The following is a 14,802-nucleotide window of genomic DNA, read 5'->3' as shown; positions in this document are numbered from 1 at the left end:
GAAAAGCCCATTTGATCATTTAGTCTGACCTCTAGTATCACATTTCACCTCAGCATTTCTCCATAAATTGTCTGCATCTTTATGTCATTTTTAATATCCATGTGAACTGCTAGCATTTTCTAAAGAATTTATACTGATGTGGAATGAGAAATTCTGCTGCTATGTGTCATTACAGATTTAGGAAACATAGGAACGCTTTCACATGTTAGTCTTTAAATAAGAGAAAGAATGACTGACATGGTGCATACCTGGCACCCCATCCTGACCGACTTGCCTCCTCAACTTTCATGGCCTAAGCATGAAGAAAGAATTTGTCACTTCACCTGAAAAGGTCAGAAAGATGAGATGAAAGCATCACAATGGGGATAATCCTATTACTGTAATTACGGAATCATCTTCTATCACTTCAACTGTAAACAAAGCCTTTTCTGTGTTCACTCAGGACTTCCTGAGCAAGTGAAGACAGCCTACACTCCATTCCCTCTTCTGGTGCATGCAAAATCTATTCCATTAATTATTTTTCTCATGCACTTTTTTAATCATCACAGGACATACAAACTTATTTAAACCCAACGTTTTTCATCTATGCATAGAATAAATCATGAGAAAAGCTGCTTAGAAAGTACTGAACTATCTGAAAGCTTTTTTTCTAAAGCAGTAAACCAGCATTCTTGGAGTAATGGTGGTATTGAAATTGATGAGGGAAATGCTAGGGGAAAACAAGCAATTAACGAATATCCCTAAGCTATTAAAGGATCACACACCTACTGAAAATTGACAAAGTTTTATAAGGTGCTTGGAGCAGCAATTAAATATTAACAAAAACATCCAAATTACTGTCTAGTGTCTAATTTACAATAAATTGTGCTCAAACACTCCATAAAATTGCAACCTGTCTCAAACATTATAAACATCCTTTCAAGAGCACACTTTGCTGGTTCTCAGCTCTCTCCAGATCAAGCTACTAGGCCATATGTTTGAAACTTAATGCTTTAGCAACTGCTAACTAGCCCATGTTTCTGTAACATATGTTAAGGAAAAAACAAACTAGATGAATATATAAGAAATTAAACTACAGAATTCTACCTGATTCCTTTACAATTTTCTTTTTTGCTATCAAAGGCAAAACTATATACAGTCATAAAGAAAATGGAAATAAAAAAATTGAAATTAACCTACGTTCAAAGTTTGTCTCCCAGTCTACCTGTAACTGTAGACACAGTAACATTTCTGATACAGTTTAAAACTATTCCTTTTGGAGGGTTATTTTTTTTTGTTATTGTTATTTCACCAGTAACAAAGTTTTTGGTAATGAAATTACAGTAGCACCACCTCCCCCACAAAGCTGTCTTCTAGTTATGCTACAGAAATATCTATGCCTTGACTCATTTGATACAGGTGCATCACAGCTGTGCTTTGGCCATGTTTCACATTGATTTCAAGTTCTATTTAAAAATATATGTGGGCCTTTATGCGCATTCAGAGAATTAAGGTGACATCTCTCAGTATAAACGTCCTTCGGCGAGCTCTCTGAATTTCAGTCAGGAAGAGTAAAAATCCTTTTTAAATCATACCACATTAAATCTGTTGACTCATTAGTCTGAAAAATCTAGTTTTGATAGTCAGCAGTACTAGCCCCACCCAGAAGGCATACACAATCCTGCACTGCATGTTCTGAACAAGCTGCTCACAGGGTTAAGTTTCCTTCTGTGGCTTCCTCTTAAAACAAAGGGTTTAAAACTGACTTTGAAACTCTCCTGTGTTTCTTGGTTTCAACTACAGAAATCATTTTCCGTGTTACTTACTGTGCTTCGTATGGAAAGCTTGCCAATTTTAATTTCACTGAATCTCCCCTTGTGTCATGAAAGCAAGCAGTAGTGTCCACTCTACCTTCTATATAGAATTTGCTATTTTGTCATTATTGCGTTCTGTTTTGCATATAGCTTTAGAGAGTCTATCTCTTTTCTGCACTACATCAGATGGATATTTTTCCTAAAACATCAGTCATTCTTGCTACTTTACAGAATTTCTGCCACATTTTTGATACAGACTGAAATGGCTGTCAATCATGATCCATTTTAACATGTCACTTCAGTGCAGGTGAATTAAAATATCAGCAGAAACATAAATATGGAAAAGTAAATTTAAATTATAGTGACTCTTACGTATCTTTCCAGCATGACAAACTTCTTCAGGTCTTCCTGAAGGCTTGTTAGTCTTACAATGATAGAAAACATGCAATAAAATGACCCCATCATTCAAATATGTACTTTCAAAATTCAGTGTACTTTACTATTAGATTTAAGTGCCATCACTAATTGCTGATGAAATGCACCAACTCGTTCCTTCTGGGCTGGCCAGTTCAAGATGCAGTGAGATCTGAACATTCCTCTTCTCAGGTGAAGGGCGTGATACAACTTGTAATCTTGGATATCATGGAGAAAGATCAATATGATGGAGTTCCGACTTTGTTCAATAGCTTGCTGAAGAGCATGATACACCTTAAAACTGAAGCAAAAATAAGACATATATACATATTTTCCTTCATGTGGAGGGAAGAAAATGACAAACATAGCACACTGCAAACTCAAGGACTGGACTCAAATAGGGGTCTTAATGTCTATTCTATGATATAAAACTGTCATTACTTGTCTTAAATTAGTTACCTTATAACTAAAGAAAAAAATCATCCTCTAAAAATATAACTTAAGTCTACTGTCTTGATATAGCCTTGTTTAGCAAAGTTCCTCTCTTTTCAAGATCACTACATAAGAAAGGTGAAAAGACCCATTTAAAGGCAAATAAAAATAATCTTTGGATGCTAGTGATCTCACCCATTATTGCTCTTTCAAACATGTAATTTTAAGGAAGGTAATCTGCACAGGTGACAGCTTGACTTTTTGAAAAAAATGTATGGACTGAGAGATTCAAATTTCCACTAGTGCACATGTGGAACAATTAACTTTATTAACTCAGGAATTATTCAAAGTTATGATATATTAAATATATTCAAGTAGAATTTGCATGGTATTTTTTATTAAATGGTATATTTAAGTCACACAGCAAAAAAATCACCTTGTTAAAAAACCTGTTTAGAAATTTTCCCTCTTACATATAAAAGTCTATATCCTACTCACTTTTTGCACCATGGATCCTGTAAGAGGTGTTCAGTCACAACAAAAATAATCTTCCTGCTCATTTTCATACTGTTAATTGTGGCTTCAAATTCAGATATGCCTGCTTCAAAGTCACGTTCTTCTAAACAAAACCTAATTTGAAAGTGGTTATTTTTTTCCAGAGAGATGAAATTCTTAGACACCCAATTCTTGTCCTGTCTTGCATGAATAACGTAGGCGTCATAATTAAACTCTTCCTGTTGTCTGTCAAGTTCTTTAAAACCAAGTATTCGATTTACTAAAATATTGCTGTAGAAAGCTATTCTCCAACCTTCAAAATGGATGATAAGAACAATAAAAATCAGTAGCATCACAACAGTGTTAGTGATCACAAACAGAAGCTTAAATGGAGCACTGTCTTTGCAGGCTGAGACATCAAAATGCAACACCAGACTACCGTGATATTTAGGTGGGGTGTTGCAAATGTACTGGGATCGCAATCCAGGTATATATGCTTGGGTCACATTGAGCCAACTGGCAAACCAAGCAATGCTTTCACAGGTGCAATCAAACGGATTGGAATCCATCTCTAGTACTCTCAAGCTCTTCAAAGCTGGGCCAAACACTTTTTCTTCAACTGCGGTTATCAGATTTTTCTGAAGATTCAATGAATTCAGAGAGGCTTGGTCATCAAACAGAGTTGCCAGAAGCAAATTCAAATTATTCGATCCTAAATCCAAATTTTTTAATTGAAAGAGACCCTTGAAAACCTGAACTGGAATCTCATCAAGCCCATTTGATTTTAAATTAAGAATACGCAAGTTGGGAAGATCTTTTAAAAAAAGAACAGGGCCACCTGGATTTGCATGTTTCCAAAGTCGGGCTAAATTATTGTGCTGCAAATCCAGAATGGTAAGTTTGTGAAGTCCATCAAACAAGTCTTCTTTTATGTTTGCTATGTTGTTATTGCTTATGTCCAGGACAGTGAGATTTTGTAGAGGATGAAAAGGGGAAGGAGAAAGTGCCAGATTACTGCAACCTACCTTCCGCAGCATCAAATTTCTAAGGCTTGGGACAAAAATGAAAGACTCACTTCGCAAAGTCAAGTTTTTATTATAGGAAAGATAAATATCTTGTATATTATTGAGACCTTTAAACTCATGACCTGTGAGCTCTTGACTAATTTCATTGAGACCAAGATCGAGAACTTTCAGGTGTCCCAAGGATGAAAATGCCCCATCTTCTATTGTAGAGATCCTTGTTTTTGTGAGGTTGAGAACCTGCAAACTGGAGTCAGCAAGTGATGAAAATGTTTTATTAGTTATTCTTTGTAAGTTTATGTTGCAGTTACAGAGACTGAGGTATTTCAGGTTGTTCAGACCTGTGAACATATTAGCAGTAATTCCTGGAAAATTGTTATTATCCATTATAAGGTACTCCAGATGGTATAACCAATGAAAGGAAAAATCTTCAATTTTCCCAGTAAGTGAGTTTACCAGATTCAGATGTTTGAGGTTGGATAATCCATAAAATAAATGTGAAGATACATGAATGTTATTATGCTTCAGGTTTAAGTATTGTAAACTTGAAAGCCACTGAAATGAGTCATCTTCTATCATGGACAGAGAATTTTGGGAAAGGTTTAAAACTGTAAGATTTGTTCCTTGCAGTCCCTGGAAAGTTGACTTGCCAATGTTTGAAAGCTTCACATGGCTCAGTGAGAGGTGCCGAATAGCTGTGTTTGTTAATTCTGTACAAAGTTTCTTTGTGCGATTTTCACCAAGTTCAACATTGTTCAGTGTGAGGCCAAACAGATTTCCAATTGCACGTAAACATCCTATGTGAAACTGAAAGGAAAAGAAAGAAGAGTTTTGACCTAAACAAGGAGATTATGTAAGAAAGTTCACCCATAAAGCCAAAATTTGGAAAAGTTTAAAGGAGATTTTCAAGCAGAATGTAACTCCTACACTCAGATTTTTTCACAGCCAAGTTCAGACAAACACTTCTTGGAGCTTATACTTATCATAATAGTTCTAGAATCTGTAACATAATTATCATAATTCTCTTTTAGAAGCTAGTTGCTTAGTGAGATGCAAGTTAATTACAATTTGTATCCAACTACTAAAACTCTTTCACTACAAATATCTCGGAAATCGAGATAATCTTTCTTCAGCTTTCTTTAATCAGTATCTGCTAGCGATACCAATATACTAGTGCAAAACCAGATACACCGTAAAAAAAGCTATTTAGGTCTTCAGACAAACAAGAAGAAACCCAGTTTCTCTGTGTAAGCAGAAGCTACGCTCATGAAATGTGATACTACATACTTGCTTCCACAATATAAATCACAAGCCTCTATCGTAGTGCTGGCCCCTCATCTTGATTCAGGTATCAGCTGAATGATTTAACACTCCATTTGTCAGAATGATTCAAATACATAAGGCTGCTTTTCAGACACCAGTACTGTAAAATCAGAGCAGCTTAAACCAGCCTGAAGTAGCACTGACCAAGAAAGGCGCAGTCGCATCTACTTACCCACACGCCATAACAATATGTGCCAATATGGCCATACATGCAGTCACATGGTGAACCAGCCTGACAAGCTAACCAAGCTAAAAAATCCATAGGATTTCCCCAGTGATCCAGTGCATAGCCTCACTAAAGCTTGTACCAGCAAGAGAGAGGGATGGGAAAGAGGATGGTCAGATTGCCTCTCAGCAGTGGTACAAGCTTAAGCACTTTGAAACATCCTTGTAATTTCAATGCACATGTTCTTTACAGATCAATCAACTGGAAGCAAAAAACAAGCAAATTCACTACTCATATGCTGAGGGTCAATCAGTTTAGAACTGCAACACTTACCATCACTCTTCAGACAATCATACTGTAACACTGAGAAGGTCAGAAAGAACAGTGAGGCAGGTGGCAGAGAAGACATCAACTTGCTTTTTTAGAGGAGTAGTATACTTTTCTGCAATGATTGTTTCTGTGGGGTACCCCACAGGCACGAATGAATATTCTCTTTGATGAACTAGGAAGTGAGACTTAGATTGTATAACTAGCCTTGCAAAATACCACACTTTTTCCCCTGTGTTCACTTCCAGCATGTACAACAAACAAAAATCCTGCATAGAAGATACCTGGTAAGGGTTCACAGAGGTACTTGACCTAGGTCTTGCTCGAGACCTCTGATCTACATGAAACCAGCTCTTGCTGATTTCAGTGGGAGAAAAATAATTATGTGTATCACTACTGGAGGTCAGGAGTAATGCTGTGTATGATAGAATGGTTTTATCTTGGACCTCAGTGGATAAAAGTGTGATTTAAATGCTATACAATCATAAAGGATAATTCAGGATAGCTCCATTTTGTACTTACACCTGTTGAATTTCTGTTGAAATGCTTCCTACCTCTTTCAGTGGATTTGATGACAAATCAAGACTATTCAATGAGGTGTTGCTAAGAAAACCGAAGTCTTCCTCTTTTAACTCAGTGATTTGATTGCTATCCAACATGAGCTCACGAAGGTTCTTCAACTGTTGCTGCAATCCTAAATTTGCTGACTTCAAAAAATTATGAGATAGGTCCAAAATATTCAAGTTCTGGGGAGAAGATGCAAACAGAGAAGTAAAAAATTGTTTTTATTTTATATAATACAAAGCCATTTTGAAATATCACACTAGAGTAACTGATTAGAAATTAGTTTCAATACTGCAATTAAAATAAATTTGTAACAGAGAAATGACAGCTTTCAATTTCCTGCAGGAGCAAGCCAAAGAATTACTTTAAAATTCCTTAATTCACTGAAAGCCATCCTGCTCCAGATAAAGTGATAAAAGCAAAAGCCTACAGCTAGCTGCAGTTACAACTACAGCAGTATTAAACCTTGCGTTCCACCCTCTCCACTGTGGTCCACCCCTGTAAATGGAAGTGAGGAAGGTGAAGAGGAGTGCAGGAGCAGCTTACAAAGATCAGTGCTGTATGCCTTTTAATACTCCAGCTCATGCCTAGGTGCTCAGACTCCTCCCCCACCTGCAGAGGAGATGCTGCCCTCAAGGTTACTACACAGAATGTGCCTTGAGGTGCCCCAAGCCTGGCCTCCATCAGTAACAAGGCTGCAGGAAAGAGAGGAAGGCCAGAATTTCAGTTCTGTTCCCAGCACCAAAGCTGGCTGTATTCATTTGTATTTAGTTGAGTCAGCAGTCCTACGATACAAGCAAGTACACTTTATGTAACTGAACCGGAATACTGAGTTTAGCGGAAAAGTTCAGACTTGTTCAAAACAACATGGACTCTCATTAGAACATTGTACAACAATTAGTATTCACACATGGTTTCTATTTTCTTTTGTCCTTAGGCCTTTCCTTTTGCATGATTCCCTGCCTGGTGCAAAGACAATGGAATAGTCTTTTCCTGCCTCCTGTGCTGCCCCCCTAACCTCATAGATGCTACAGAGAAGAATATGCAACCACATGTAAACTACCAGAAAAACTAAAGGTAGAGTAAAAAGGTTTTTCATCTTTCTCAGTCCCTAAAGTCCCAGAAGACACTACATTCAGCCTAAGCACTGTCCTTCACGGGTTGAGTAATTACACCTTGACCTTCAGAATTTAGGTTAACTACCATTTTTAGACCCCAGGCAACTCAGATTCCACATCATCCACTTTGCCCTATAGGTCATCTGCTGCTGCTATTGTCTCAGCACAAGTCCTGTATGAAGAGGTGCCTCGATGGGATGCAATAGGGAAAAGGGGCTGGAGAGCATCAACTCATAAGGATGGCTGAGACACCAGTGCGCTCTAACAAGGCAGCACCAGGCCTTTTCTTTCGAAAAAACAATGAAGGAGGATTATATGCTGGCTATTTTCAGATGCAAATAAGCAGCTGTTCTGTACACACACTGGAAAATACAGTAAATTCCCCATTTATACCTTATTTACATGAAAAGATACATTTCTAAAGCTTACCTCCAAGGTTTTGAAAGGATCATTTCGTATATCTATTCTGTTGTACCCTAGACTGAGCTGAGTCAGATTGGTGCAGGAAGCAAAGACTCCATCAGGGAGCTTATACAATTCATTGTGTTCTAACTTCAGAATCTGCAACAGGGGCACATTTTGGCACAATTTTGGTTGCAGTTTAGAGATGCTGTTGTAGCCTGCATTCAAGTAAACCAGCTGGCTGTACTTGGTCAGATTTGCAGGACCTAACTGTCTCAGCTGATTATGAGAAATGTCCAAACCCGTTATATTGTTTGGGAGATCAGAAGGAATTTGAGTCAGCTTTAGGTGACTGCAGTCAGCCATTTCATTTCGGATCTGACATTGCTTTCCAACTGATGCACACAGCAAGCAGACAGACACCAGTCTGACAGATAAGCTGCTCCACCAAAGAATAGCAGTTCCCATAGTTTTATCTGCAAAGGCAAAATGAACACAGTACAAATTAAAATTATTTTGACACAAGTTATATCTTAAACTGAAGGCTAAGCAAGCCAGGCTCAAAAAAACATGTAGCTTTATACTGAGCAAACACTTGGTATTTTTCACCCATAAAGTAGCATTCATTTCTGCAGAAAAGGTTTGTCTAATAATCTCTCTAAATTAAGATTTTTCTTTAAAAACAATAATATTGTCTTACGTAAAAATAACAATGTTCAAAATGCTACCAATGCTTTATCTATTATTAATACAAATTTCCAACCATTTTCCCTATTTTGATTGATTTTTTTATTGCTTTAACATGCATAATATACAATAAACATGACAAATTATACACAGGCTGCTCAATGTTAATCTCTGAGCTTGGCCACACTGATAAATATTTATAATTACATGCAGTAAGAATGCCTAATATATCACTTTATTTTACAGTTCTTGCCAGTTTTTGTTTTACAAGCCAGCCACACAAAATTCTAACAGTCTTTCCATCTCATAGCAAAAGGAGGAATACCAGGCTATAGAAAAGTGTATGAGATAGTAAGAGAAGACAAAATAAATCAGTACCAACCCAATCAGAGAAAGAAAGAGAGGCCAAGGTGTAGAAAAAATACTGTGCATAGATTCAATAAATTTATCCAAATACTTCCAGGAAAACTTGCACATTTAAGAGCTTATGTATATCTTTTGAGCATTTCCATTAGGATATCAACCTCTGTCCACTGATCCTCTAATCTTCAATGGCTCTGCCTGTTTAGGCATTACATTTCTGATGCATCTTAGACTTGTCATACTTTATTCAGTTTCAATTTAGTATCCATAAGATTTAAATTTACCTGATTAACTTGTAATATGGTTTTACTGGATAAGGAAGAAAATTAACTGACTGGAATAGAGCTCCAAGAGCTCAGAAGGGTTTAACTAGCCTGCTGAGTCATAGAACTTGTCTAATTAAATAGCATTTCTACTAATCAAGAGAAGAGTCCAGTTTATCTTCCATATTATTCTCTATGGAATTAATCTTTAGTAGAGGGAGAACAAATACTTTGGGAGTGCTTGCCAGACTATTTTTCCATGCTTTAGCAGAGAACAGTAAGCTTAGGTTCCTTCGCTTCAGTTTTTTCTTTTCTTAAAGAAAATATAAAGCTTATACTTTCATCTCTGAAGTTTTGAGTCTCTCCGCAATCTCCATATACACATATCTGTATGGCATTCTGCCAACAAATTTGGAACCTACCTGCCAATCTCATTTTACCAATGAGTTAGTCTCAGCATGACAGGTTCCCAGGTAGAAAAAGACTATCAGTGCCCCACTACAGAGCAGGCTTCAGAAGGGAATTTAACCTTACTAGACTTAACAGGAATCTAGAAGAGCTTCTCAAACAACTACTAGGAATATGAGCTTTCTCAGTTCTGCAGCTCACATTTTCCTTTCCTTGGAACCTATGGTTAATTAACATGATCTAGCTTTGAATACATTAGTTTATTGCTCAACAGCAAACAATGAAACAAGAAATGAAACAAATTAAACCAGCACATTTGTACAGAAAAAAAGAAAAAGCCTTTAGAACAGATGTTTTTTAAAGGGAAGAATTTTCACTACCATAACAAAACACTGAGGAACTGACACTGTAACCTGCAGCCAAACAGGAGTTTAGTAGGTCAGACCCCAGCAGTTTGGCTGTGCAGGTGACCTGCTTTTCCAGAGGGCACGCGTGAGGACGGTTCCAGTGACAAAAAGCCACATTAGAGCGGCCAGAGGGGAACCCTGTGAGTGCCTCTGTGGAAGCAACCTGGCCGTCTAGGGAGAGACATCAGTAAAATCCAGTGGGAGTGGGGATACATGCAAGGGAAAGAAGGACCTAAAGCATTGCAAAGGCATACGCAAAGGACTGCAGAAGACGACCTAAAATGAATCTTAATGGAAACCCAGTTCCCTGCTGGGCACTGCATGTGGGCCTGACCCATCTCCTGCAGCTCACACAGCCTGGCTTTCTGCTCACCTGCCACTGACAAAGAGGGAAGGGGAAGGAGACAGCAAATAACTGAACCTGATGGTCCTGCAGCCAGCCTGACCTTTGCTGAACACAGTACCCATGTCTCTGCAGCTGAGGAAAATAAAGGACCACTTGTCCTGCCTCACTCCTCTGCACCGCAGCTGCTGGAAGAGCTAAGGAAAACAAAGTGGGAGCTTGTCTGTAACAAAAGCTTTACCTCTAGCCTGCATCCTTCTGAGGAGATCAGGGAGCTGCCAGGCTCCTCAGCAGTTCTTGCCAGCTCATCTTTAAGTTTGAAAGGCACAAGAAAAGTACTGCACAAACACAAACCCAGTTCTTTGGCTGAATTCCAGTGAGGCCTGAAGGGCTGCCTTTTTCTGCTTTTTTTCATTGCAGGAAGTCTGGAGTCAGCTTTAGGTGTTTTATGCTTTGGTTGGGGATTCAGTAAAGAAAGCACACACCCGTTATCAGACTTAAGGAACAGTATTACAGAAGAATATTTAATGGACAAGAGAAGGAGTGACAATTTAAATGTTATAAGCAAAACTTTAAAAAGCTGGAGAATTTAGCAGGGGAGCCTCCAGCATCTCCTGGGGAGGGACAGTCCCATTTCACCTATACTGCCTTTTATTTTTTTTTTAAAAAAAGACAAAAATACCTCCTGCCAGCCGGGGACAGCACATTTGGGTACAAGCATCAAAGCAAGCTCATTAAGCAGGCAGCAGTGGCACCGACTTTGCTAACTTGCAAGTTACAAGAAACACAAGGTCAAGAAAATCACCCAAACTCCTGAGCAGTACTTTGGCTGTGTACCTCTGATACTCGCATTTATTACTAAGAAACAAAGAACAGCATCCACTTACCGCTGTAGGCTTTACCTTCTTCAGTTCGGAAGCACCCAGGCACCGCGCAAGTTTCTCAAGCACACGAAAACCATGAGGAAACGCATCATCTGGAGCCGGAAGAAGTGAAACCGAAAGCGGGGCCGGGCGCTCGGTGTCGTGGGAAGCCAGGCCAGCCGGCGGGCGAGGGGGGCGAGCATCCCCTGAGCCGCAGCAGATGCACCCGGTCCCCAGGGTGGAGATCGGTCCCAAGCTCAGAGTTGGGCTGGCGCTTGGGATTTGCGGACAGAAACCGATTTAAGCAGACAGCTGTGTCACAGATTAGCAGCATCACACAATCTTACTTATAACTCAATTGCAATTTATTCCTAGCTAATTCCAGCATCTCTGAAAATCCTTGAGGACATATCCCAAAAGCAGATATGCTGACAGATTACTGACATAGGAATATTACTCTTCATGTAGAAACAAAGCAGTAGTAGGTTCCTACAGAACCACATAAAGGATTGCTTTTTAAAAGGGAATTTGTTCATGTGACTAATATATTACATTGAGATAATCAAATATTTTCTATTGTATTAAAAATAAGAAATTGTTTTTAGAAGTCCAAGTAAGTTTTAAGTACAGCTTTCAGATGTGTGTCCTTTTCATACTGTTCGTGAATTCACATGTCCCTGCTTTCCCAGGGACCTGACCACCAGTTTCCTGGAGGGGAGTTCCTCAGGACAAGCTTTTGGATGTGACAAAGGGTGCTACTGCTTCAACTGCATTGGCGTGGGTAAACCCTCTTGCAGGGCTCATCCAGCCATACTTAGGACACACCAACACCGCTGTGTTCACTCTACAGTTTTCAGTAGTCATGCTGTCCCTCTTGAGGGGAGAGGGAGTAGCTGCAGACTCAACCAGAAAAGAGTAAACTTGGGTTCTAATTCTTCATTCAAAGCATTTGAAATTACAGCCTGCAGCAATGCCTTAACTGCCTGCCCACCAGGAGCTCTTGGGAGGGATGGAGACTGTGCCGGTTCCTACCCTCTATCCCCTTAAATCTGGGACTGCTGACAGATGTGCTGTGGAGCCCAGAGAGGGAGGTTGGCTACCAAAAAGGTTAGGGCCTTTACTTCCTATTCCTGCTCTCCAAATTCTTTCACCAACTGCCTAACATAAATTAATATTTATTCTTGGAATTAGGACAAACTGGGACCAGAGGAGTCAAAAGGCTCTAAAGCCTGTTTCACTCCCATTTCACAGTCAAACCTTGATCCTCCCTTTCATCTTGCTATGGGAAGAGCAAATTTCTGTTCCATGCTGCCCTGTGTGCTTCTGCACTGGATCAGGTCATTTGATCATAGGCACAGCCACCTGAAGTCACATTAAGTTACTCTGAAAAGGATTTTCCCATTGTGTTTTGTAACTGCTGCTTTGGAACAGAAGAGATCACACTAATGGTAAACAAGCCTAATAATTAACAACCTTGCAGATCATTATTCCAGCACAGCAATACTGTCAGGTATTTTGCCTCTTATCTCCCCCGACATCCTATTCATACTACAGATAAAGTGTGTTCTTTGATCTCACCTCACAATTTATTCCCTTTCAATCCCCTCTTCCCTATACAGAGGGCTATTAGGAAGCTGGAGTTGTTTCAGGTACAATGGAGGAAAACCATCTGATGCTGATGAAGCTGCTAATTTTATCAGTAATGCCTTTCCAACACTCCAGCCTTTGAGTAATGCCAGTGGCTCAGGGAGACAACAGCACAAGGGTGCTCAAAAGCTCCACTCTTGTGGAGCACTTGCACTGAAGGCAAGAACATTTGTTTTATTACAGAAAATTTCAAAGCAGCAAAACTCTTGTAGACATTTTGCAGCATGATTTACAAGAACAAGCAGATCCTGCTGCACAAGGTAGACTCTAGAGCATATACAACCAGCACAGGTTCAGCAAGTATGGTATTTCTGTGGCAGAGGACTAAGTGACACATCTGTGCTTATTTCAGTGGTGTGAAATCACATCAGGCTCTCCAGTTGCCATAACTCAGCTGTAGCTTACTTTAAAACTATACTTAGGTTTTCAAATGCTGGAAAGAACACAGCAAACTCATAGTAGAGGGGAAAGTCAAGCAATCCCCACAAGCAGAAAATAATTTAGAAAAAACCAGCACAAAAACTAGGCAAAGCTCCCACATTGTGGTCAAGGAAAGCAGCTTGAGTAAGTTGGTTCTGAATGGTCACAAAAGGCACTTGGGCAAAATTCTGGAGACGTAGCCATTTCACATAGGTCTTTAACAGCAGAGCAAACAGCTGCTGCACAGACATCATTTAAGCTTATCCAGGCTATAAGCACAGAAGGGTGGGGACGTAAGCACAGTGTCTCACAGGACACTCCTAGGGCAAACAGGCCACCAAAACTCGGCCTAGAAAAAAAGCAAAAAGGAAGTCTACTGATCTTAACCTGATCTTCAGATACAAACAAGGGTATTAACTTAGCACACGGCTAGTTGGACTTGAGTCTTTTTTGAAAACCACGAAGTCAGACTGCAAGCATCAAGGAGGAAGACACAAAGTGTCAGAAGACACACAGCCACTTCCCATGACTCTCAGCCACTCGAATAGTGAAAGCACCATACATTATGGTTGGATTCAGACATCTGCTGTCATTTAACCCCAGAGAGCAACCAAACACCACAGGCACTAGCTCAATCCTTCCCCTTCCCAGTGGGATGGGGAAGGTGTCACTGTTTAAGGCTGGGCCTTCACTTAAAGCAGACCAAGGCTCTCCATTAACCCCTTCCTCATCCAGAAGGGGAAGAAGAGGAGAAAAGGGAGAGAGACTTGTAGGTTGGAAATCAAAGCTACTTTAATAAAACAATAACGATGGAAAAGAGTATAATAATATTAATACTAATGCTACTAATAAAAGAAATAAAAATACATAAAACTAATATTGAGCTTCCCAACAATGATAAGGGAATTGCATGCCACAGCAGCTCACAGTGCTGACGCAGCAGTGCAGGCACCTGGATGTCCTGGACTGGATGCTTCAGCAAATGGGAACTGGATTCAGGAATGATTGGGGTCGGAGGCAGGAGAACGAGCAGGGTCCCACAGGGATGCCGGCCACGACAGAAGAGACTGACCCTTGTGATCCCTGAGCTTTACACTGAGTGTGAGGTGGATGGAATGGAATACACCTCCTCCGTCAGTTCTTGGTCAACTGTCACATCCACGCTTTCCCACAGGTGCGACCCTTTTATGCCTTTTCACTTGTGGACCATCAGGTACCTTGGTTCCCATGGGGATAGGTGTAAACGTGGGCCTCTCTGCACACCAACCCTATCCTTACTTCAGTCACAACTACAAACATCAAGCACAATCAACTCCAAAAACCTGTAGTTACCTTCAGAAAGTGC

The 14,802-nt window shown here is 39.7% G+C and overlaps 1 protein-coding gene across 1 annotated transcript; it reads right to left on the bottom strand.

Annotated features, from left to right (window-relative positions):
• Positions 1–2,268: 2,268 nt before the first annotated feature.
• Positions 2,269–11,488, bottom strand: TLR3 (toll-like receptor 3). The gene is made up of 5 exons (XM_009700362.1): positions 11,415–11,488; positions 8,084–8,532; positions 6,527–6,718; positions 3,138–4,963; positions 2,269–2,508 (listed from the first exon to the last, which is right to left on the bottom strand). Exons 2-5 carry the CDS (start codon positions 8,522–8,524, stop codon positions 2,280–2,282), a joined length of 2,688 nt encoding a protein of 895 aa, XP_009698664.1. The 5' UTR covers positions 8,525–8,532; positions 11,415–11,488; the 3' UTR covers positions 2,269–2,279.
• Positions 11,489–14,802: the final 3,314 nt, after the last annotated feature.

The sequence above is a fragment of the Cariama cristata genome, unplaced genomic scaffold, assembly GCF_000690535.1.
Source record: "Cariama cristata isolate BGI_N322 unplaced genomic scaffold, ASM69053v1 scaffold12245, whole genome shotgun sequence".
NCBI classification, from domain to species: domain Eukaryota; kingdom Metazoa; phylum Chordata; class Aves; order Cariamiformes; family Cariamidae; genus Cariama; species Cariama cristata.
Note: the sequence above shows the minus strand (reverse complement) of the source record. Positions and strands in the feature narration are given on the sequence as shown.